The sequence below is a fragment of the Triticum dicoccoides genome, chromosome 5A (genome assembly GCF_002162155.2).
Source record: "Triticum dicoccoides isolate Atlit2015 ecotype Zavitan chromosome 5A, WEW_v2.0, whole genome shotgun sequence".
Lineage (NCBI taxonomy): Eukaryota > Viridiplantae > Streptophyta > Magnoliopsida > Poales > Poaceae > Triticum > Triticum dicoccoides.
Window position 1 is genome coordinate 249,380,356 of NC_041388.1, and position 9,118 is coordinate 249,389,473.

The 9,118-nt window shown below is 44.2% G+C and overlaps 1 protein-coding gene across 1 annotated transcript; it reads left to right on the forward strand.

The window, feature by feature from the left end:
* Positions 1–1,420: 1,420 nt before the first annotated feature.
* On the forward strand, positions 1,421–3,524 carry LOC119297174. Its single transcript, XM_037575060.1, has 3 exons — positions 1,421–1,519; positions 1,649–1,823; positions 2,903–3,524. The coding sequence occupies exons 1-3, from the start codon at positions 1,441–1,443 to the stop codon at positions 3,237–3,239; spliced, it is 591 nt and encodes a 196-aa protein (XP_037430957.1). The 5' UTR covers positions 1,421–1,440; the 3' UTR covers positions 3,240–3,524.
* The last annotated feature ends 5,594 nt before the right edge of the window (positions 3,525–9,118 follow it).

Genomic DNA, 9,118 nt, shown 5'->3' on the forward strand with positions numbered 1-9,118 from the left:
CGAACCCGCGCGCGCCTGTGTGAAATAACAGAGCAGCCGCCGATGTGAGCTTTGTGTGGAAGAGAGGGTAATGCCGAGGCAACCAGTCGCGTGGATATGTCACTGGGCCCATTTAGGTGTGCTGTTTCGAAACGTCATTCCTGTACCAAAATGCCGAGTGCTCCTAGTTAACGCTCGCGTGCATCAAAACGAGTGGCTTCCGCTGAAGGATTAGCGCAAACGGGCCGGCCCATTCCCACAAGCGAACCTAAAAGAGAAATGCCTCGAGAAAATGCAGCGTTCGGGAGTTGAACCCGCGACACATTGGTACGCAGCAGACTTACTCGCCACTGCACTAGCTACTGACCGTATGTTTAACTGTAGCACTCAATAGTAGGTATTATGTACAGCGGTAGATTTGTCTTTTAATCATTCCTTCAAGAAATGAATATCGTTTTCTCGAACAAAAGTCTAAAACTTGATTGAACATTTTGTGATATACACTTAAAATATACATTGATTTTTTTGTGAAAATACGCCGAACAACTTTTAACTACACAGTGTAAATTTTTGTGATATATGATGCACAAATTTTAAACACACATTGAACATTTTTGTAACATAAGTTGAACTATTTTTAACTACACATTGAACAATTTTGCTAAATGTATTGAACAAATATTAAATACATATTGAACATTTTTTCATATACGTTGAACAATTTTAAAATTGTGAATCAATTTTTAAAAAGTGAACAAAATTTTAAATCCATGAACAATTTTTGAAATCATGAACAAACTTTGAAATTCAAACAAATTCCTTAAAACAAAGTATAAAAGTAAAACGAAAAAAAGGATAAAATGAAAGAAAAAGAAACAGAAACAGAAACAGAAAAATGAAACAAAAGGTAAAAAAACAGAAGCAAAAACAGGAAAAGGAAACAAAAGGTAAAAAAAGAAACAGGAAAAAATGGAAAAACTACAAAAAAACGGTTCAGGGAACCTTCTAACCTACTAGAAGGTTCCCAAAACCAAGTCTCGCTCGAAGTGGGCCGGCCCGTGCGCCTCGTTCGCTCGCTTCGCTTCAGCGAAGCAGCGACGAACGGACGCACGCGGGCGTCATATAGGATCTGCCCAAAATGCCGGTCCAGGCCAATGAGTGATCCCGCGGGCCGGGGGACAGGAACGGTTGGTGGGCCGAACAGCAATACGCCTATGTGAGCCTAGGTGTATCACGGACCGTATTTCACCCGCTAGGCCTGCCACGCTCCTGCAATGAAATGACTGATCCACAATCCCAAAGCCCATCCCAACGGACTAGATTGCGGCCTGCCTATAGCCCGGCCACCAAAAGCCCTCACTCTCTATGTTTCGCCTATTCATCTTCTCCCTGATAACCCTCCTTTTAAGCCAAGGGTTCGTTCCTGTCACCTACACCAAAGCTGAATCGATCAATTGCTTGATGGCAGGAAACACTCACATTGGAGGAAGAGGCGCCGGCAGAGGAAGGGCTTGCATCATCTCAGCTGGTGTGTGCCAAGGTGAGGAGCCGCCATGACGGCTGATCCCCCAACCTCCCCTAGCCCTCCTCGATGAGTGGCTCCATTAGTTCCATGCTTTGTGTTGCGCTCACGGCAAAGAGGTCATTAATGTCTGGTTGCATGGTGCAGCGGCTTGCCACGGGACTCCACGGTACGGTCGCCGGCATTCTGCACCTTCCACCGTTGTCTCCTGTAGGTGTATAGCTCCCTTCCTCTGGCCGCCCATGTCCCTGCTACAGCCGGTGGACCTCCACATATCAGACGACGAGGGCACCGGCGACCATGGTCAGTCCCGCGACGCCAGGTATGTCCGACCTCTTTCGATGGCTTTCTACTGCCCCTACATGTGGAGCTCAACATGGAGGGACTCGTCGTGGCCTGAGTATCGCTCTGGGCGCGGCTGCCCACCGCCGCATGCGTCAACTGCTCCAACGCCCACAAAGTGTTTGGTGTAATGTCAGTATGGGCAGATGGCTGTGGGTAAAAAACAAAATTCAGTTCAGTCTAGAAATTGTATTGCTATACCCTTAATTTTGTGTTCTTCTATTAGATTAGATTTGAATTTTTACCACTAACATATTGAATGTATTGAATCTAAAGAACGATACCAAAATGAATGACTTACATGAGTTTGTGAGACATCTCCTGTGAGTCTAGGACTGTTTTCAACAATTTGTACTGCACATAAGCACTCAAGGTGTTGGATGGCTTCATGTTGTAATCTGTTATGTTCACTCCTTCCCAAATTAAATTTTTTAGGAACCTTATCAGTTGTATAATCTCTTGGTGTTGCTCCTGAGTCCAATATATATATATATATATATATATATGCTTGCTTAGCCAACTCATGGTCTCCAAAGTTAGGCCATAATAGACGAATATTTCATTTACTCACATTCAACTGATGTATATCTCGGTGTCTTAGTTCATTTCCAAATTAATTTTTAAAGTAGGCTTATTAGTTACACTTAGAAAGCCTCTTGGTGTTCTCCTTGGTCCAATATTTATCTTCTTGCTTAACAAAAACTACGCCATATGATTAGTTTCACATAAATAAGTGATATTCTACTTTTTTGGCGGCTGGAAGATCAGTTTGTCATATCATGTGAAAATGAGTTTATTTACCTACATTGTTGCTTTTATTTGTCAGTTAACAAAGATGTTTGTGAAATAGTAAATTAGTCAACATAGTTTAGTTGGTTGAGAACCTGGATGGGGAGACTCAGAAGGTTCATTTCATTCATTTGCCACTCTGAAATGTTGTGCTCATTAGATGGTTCTGCTTTGTAGAAATCAGAATAAGTACCAGTCGAAGTGTTTCCTTCTCTAACATCGTGTTTCGAGGTATGGATTTCATTACACCCTCATGTTTGGATTCTGCAGCATCGGCCACCCAGTGGATCTGACTACCGAATGCCATGCGGCGACCGCAGTGGTGTTGATGCATGCCTGCGACAAGACCGACACACTGGAACAACTCAACTCCTTCTGGCTTCCCAACCTCCGGCGTGCCCATGTGATGCTGCCTACAGCCTCCCATGGATCAGGTGAAGCTGCTGGAGATCATGGTGTGGGTTCAAGATGGACCTCATGGATGAATGACGGGGTCAAACGGTGCCTCCATGCCAGATACACTCTGTTGTCGTGCTGCCGATGTTGTGTCAACGATGCTAAGGAATTTGCATGTGAGCAGGTAGCTAACCACTTAATCCATGATTAAATCTCCTAATTAGCCTCGCCATGCCGTTCGTTTCAGTTCCTGCATCTCTGACTCTGTTCCTACAAGTGGTGATGGGCAGGACGAATTTGTAATCCTCTTTACCTGCCGGTAGCTACCGCATGGCATTATGCTGGCATGTTGGGTTCACCCCGCCCCGTTTCAATCCTCTCAATGTATTAAGTTTCTAATTCCTCCATGTCTCCACCTACTACATCTTGCTTCACCGTGAGGTTAATCACATATGATAGCTGACTATCTACTGCAATGCATTTTGTAATTATGTTCTGATGAGTGAATGTTTGTAATACTTGCCATGTCATACAACATGCTTTTTTACTGGTCTTTTAAATTGTTGGCAAAAGGTATTGTCTAATTTCCTATGTCAAAACAACAAAGCATACATTTTTATGCTACATGGATTTACCTTATTGGAAATTGTAGGAAATTTTCGGACTTAAGATAAATAGGAGAACAGCTCGCTGCTCACTTTAATCTCATTTCACATTGCCATATCTCCGTAATTTCTTTTCAGTGGTTACGACATGGCTACGGGAATTTTAACATTCGGATACAGGTGAATATATGCCTCTTTTGAGGTCACTACAAGCCAACTAAGTGTACTAGAACCATTTCAGTGGTTTTGCAATGCTATGAATATTGAGAGTTCCAAGATAATGCTAAGCATTTGTAAGTTTCCACAAAATTCTATTCGTTAAAGATAAATATCAATATTTCATTGAATATTTAATAGCCATCTTTATTTTTGTCCGATTACATTTTTCAGTGAAGCTAAGGCAAAAAATTCCTGCAGCAACATGTGGGGTGTCATCTAGTTCTTATTGGTAGAAAGTCCCTCGCTGGTTTTAATGGAAGAAAAAGTTGAACCCAAAGTATTAATGGCTTCTTCCAATTTATCAATTCTCGTAGGACTTTGCTCTACTCTATCGGTAATTGGTTCCCCATACTTTAGCAATTTTAAAATGGTTCCTACCGACGAGCCAAATTAAGTTACATGGTTATGCACCTTTTTATGCAAATTTTCAATATGTTCGATAGTCGGCATTATTCGCATAACATGTTTCGAAGTTAATGCCATTTCATTGATAGTAATTGATGATGATCCCACTGAAAGCACATTTGCTCCCTTGGGTGTTTTGGTAATCAATGTCAACATACATAGTGTTGGACTAATAGTTCTACCTAGAATATTTTAGATAAGTCCAACGGTTGGCATGGCAAGGAAAAGAGGATGTGGACCCCATCAAAATTCAAAGGACATGGATTGGCAAAAGCTCAAGACTCTACTTTTTTGGTTAAGTGATCGAAGATCACATTGAGTCCATAGGAAAGCCAATACTATTAAAAGAGGATGAGGTTTTGATGATGATTTGGTTGCTCAAGTGCTTAGTGATATTGCTCTAGAACCCTCAACCACTCTATCTATCTAAATATGTCCAAAACCCTTCAAGTCAACTCGGTCCCACCAAATCATACCTATTCGGACCAACCGAGTTCATCTGGACACTGCCACAACCAAACCCTAATAAATCAGATCCACCGATATGGATCTCGGTCTCACCGAGATGGCCATGCCAACTCTCTGTCATCTATTGCAATTATTCCGGTCTTATCAAGTTTTGCAATCGGTGCCACCAAGATGGCTTGCTGATACGTCTCCAATGTATCTATGATTTTTTATTGTTCCACGTTGTTATATTATCGTTCTTGGATGTTTTATAATCATTTTATAGCAACTCTATATCATTTTTTGGGACTAACCTATTGACATAGTGCCCAGTGTCGGTTGCTGTTTTTTGCTTGTTTTTTACATCGCGAAAAATCAATACCAAATGGAGTCCAAACGCAGCAAAACTTTTTGGAGAATTTTTCTGGACCAGAAGACACCTGTTGGGCCCAAGAAGTGCCAGAGGGGAGCTCCAAGGGGAGCACAACCCACCAGGGCGTGCCTGGTGGCCCAGGCACACCTAGGTGGGTTGTGCCTACCTCGATGGCCTCCCGCACTGCCTCTTCACCCTATAAATACCCAAATATTCCAGAAACCCTAGGGAGTCGATGAAACACAATTCCAGCCGTCGCAAGTTCCAGAACCACGTGATCCAATCTAGACACCATCACAGAGGGGTACATCATCCTCATTGGTGCATCTTTGATGATGCGTGAGTAGTTCATCATAGACCTACGGGTCCGTAGGCAATAGCTAGATGGCTTCCTCTCTCTCTCTCTCTCTCTCTCTCTCTCTCTCTCTCTCTCTCTCTCTCTCTCTCTCTCTCTCTCTCTTTTGATTCTCAATACAATGGTCTCTTGGAGATCTATTTGATGTAACTCTTTGTAACGCCCTGATGCGGCTATATCTCCCACGTGTCAAAGCACGACTTCGAGGCATAACCGCATTGAAAGCAATGTCGCAAGTGAGGTAATCTTCACACAACCCATGTAATACATAAGGGAAAAGATACATAGTTGGCTTACAAACGCCACTTCACACAAATACATGAATAAAGCATTACATCAACCAGATACAATTAAGGTCCGACTACGGAACCAAAATAAAAGAAGACTACCCCAAAAGCTACACAGATCCCCGATCGTCCCGACTGGGCTCCACTACTGATCAACTGGAGAACGAAACAACACGAAGGACAAGATCTTCATCGAGCTCCTCCTTGAGCTTGGTTGTGTCACCTGCTCGGTAACATCGGCACCTACAAACTGGTTTTGGAAGTATCTGTGAGTCACGAGGACTCGGCAATCTCACACCCTCGCGATCAAGACTATTTAAGCTTATAGGAAGGGTAAAAGGTATGAGGTGGAGCTGCAGCAAGCGACTAGCATATATGGTGGCTAACCTATTCGCAAAAGAGAGCGAGAAGAGAGGGCAAAGCACGATCGAGAAACTATGATCAAGAAGTGATCCTAGGACAACCTACGTCAAACATTACTCCAACACCGTGTTCACTTCCCGGACTCCGCCGGAAAGAGACCATCACGGTTACACATGCGGTTGATGTATTTTAATTAAGGTCAACTTCAGGTTTTCTACAACCGGACATTAACAAATTCCCATCTGCCCATAACCGCGGGCACGGCTTTCGAAAGTTCAAATCCCTGCAGGGGTGTCCCAACTTAGCCCATCACAAGCTCTCACGGTCAACGAAGGATATTCCTTCTAGCGGGAAGACCCGATCAGACTCGGAATCCCGGTTACAAGACATTTCGATAATGGTGAAACAAGACCAGCAAAGCCACCCAGATGTGCCGACAAATCCCGATAGGAGATGCACATATCTCGTTCTCAGGACACACCGGATGAGCCAGACGTCGGGTGGGCCAGCCCAGACTTGCCCCTGGTAGCTCCGGACATCGCTCGGTTTGGACCAACACTCAGAGGAGCACTGGCCCGGGGGTTTAATAAAGATGACCCTTGGGCAAGCCTACCCAAGGGAAAGAAAAAGGCTAGGTGGCGAATGGTAAAACCAATGTTGGGCCTTGCTGGAAGAGTTTTATTCAAAGCGAACTGTCAAGGGGTTCCCATTATACCCAACCGCGTAAGGAACGCAAAATCCGGGAACATAACACCGATATGACGGAAACTAGGGTGGCAAGAGTGGAACAAAACACCAGGCATAAGGCCGAGCCTTCCACCCTTTACCAAGTATATAGATGCATTAATTAGATAAGAGATATTGTGATAGCCCAACATGTAAACATGTTCCAACAAGGAACAACATATCCATGTACCAACAAGGTACAAACTTCATCTTCACCTGCAACTAACAACGCTATAAGAGGGGCTGAGCAAAGCGGTAAAATAGCCAAACAACGGTTTGCTAGGACAAGGTGGGTTAGAGGCTTGGTTCAACAATATGGGAGGCATGATAAGCAAGTGGTAGGTATCGCAGCATAGGCATAGCAAAAGAGCGAGCAACTAGCAAGCAAAGATAGAAGTGATTTCGAGGTTATTATCATCTTGCCTGAGATCCCGCAAGGAAGAAGAACGAGTCCATGAAGAAGACAACGGACGTAGTCGAACGGATCCTCAAAAATGCGACGTTATCAGAACCAAACCGAAGAAGCAAACACCGGAAAGAAGCACACAACATAGTAAACAAACCACACATGAACATGGTATGATATGCGGGATGCGGTATGCGATGCATATGCATGATTTGCAAAGGAATGATTGAACCCGGCCTCAACTTGTAAATCCAAGAGTGGCACTGGAAAGGTGAGGTGATTTTGGTTGAAATCGATATAAAGATCACCGGAATCGGATGCACGGTTTGGAAATGGCAAGCAAAACAAATATGGCACCGGTCTGCGATAAACAGCAAGTGACCAACTAGATGCAACAAGATAATTATGCTACAGCACTCAAACATGGCAACAAAATAAATGGCAGGAATCCATTGATGATGCTTAACAAAAGATGAACACTGAGCTACGGCCAATTTATCCATTAACAGGTTCAAACAAGCATGGCAAAAGTGCAATTGGTAAACAGATTTTAGACTTAGTGAAATTAACACTTGTCTGGAATTTCAGATCAGATAGCACACTTTGGAGCAAGAAAAATATATGCTACAGGAACTTAACATGGCAAAGCAAGACATGGCATGGATCTACTCAAAGAGCTTAACAAAAGTCCCTTAGTGACCTTGAGCCAAAAGGGATCAGAAAATACAATTGCAAGCATGTGAACATGGCAAAAACATAATCAGATCTCAGACTTAGTGAAAAACTGGAGCATGCAAATCAGATATCAAGTAGGCATTTTCACGAGCTCGATGCACTCACTACAGAGCAAGGCATGACAAACTAAGCATACACCCATCAAATATACATATAATATAAGCTAGACATGCCAAGAACAACAACATACCATGCACGGATCAACTACAACATCCTCGGCAAAATCGCTAACAAGTAGACAATCTGCCCAGATTCACGAAATAGCAAAAGTAGAGCTCGATTGAGTCAAGCTAGGGTGCTCCACAATTGCAAACAAAGACATGGATGGATAGAGTACCACAAACTTAACAAATCATCCTTACTGATCATCCTCAGAAGAGGCACGGATCACTAGGAAACAACATGAACATATGGCATATTGATAAAAACAGATCAAGGACTTAGTGAAATTCTAAGTCCCTGAAATCAGCATTAACGAATGCACCACTTTGCAAGCTTGTGCTAGTCACCACACACATCATAAAAATACATGGATGGCACCGCTGGAAAGATGGCAAAGCATGTAACAAAACTCATGTAGAGCTCAGGAGCATATCATGCACACATTAATCATGGCAAAAATGACAAATAGCTACTTGGAGCAGTAGATCTGACAATTATCTCAAATAGCTCTCTTCCAACAGCATTTCGGGCATCAAGATGAGCTCAAATGAAAATGATGCAATGAGATGAAATGATGTACTCTCTGAGGCGAACATTTTGATATGCTACACGCTCAAAACGGAGCTACGGATGCAATGCTACGACACGATGAAGATGGGCATATGAATCTGGAAATCTCGGGACGGAGAGAAGCGGGACGACACGGATCCGGATCGGGGCGACGCGTTTGGATCGGGGGAGTGGTGGATCTGGTCCCGATCCACGGGACCTCGCCGGAGACGACGGAGATGGCCGGACTCAGAGGAGACCTCGCTGGAGCGCGGTGGAGGAGGACGCCGGCTCGCCGGAGTTGCACCAGGGGCGGACCCGGCGAGCCAAGGCGGCGGCGGGGCAGCTCACAGCGGCGGGAGGCGAAAAGCGGCGGAGCGCCGGCGATGCGTGGCGGAGCCGGCGATGCGTGGCGGAGCCGGCGCGGGCGGCGATGGTCGCTGGTGGAGAGGGCGGGC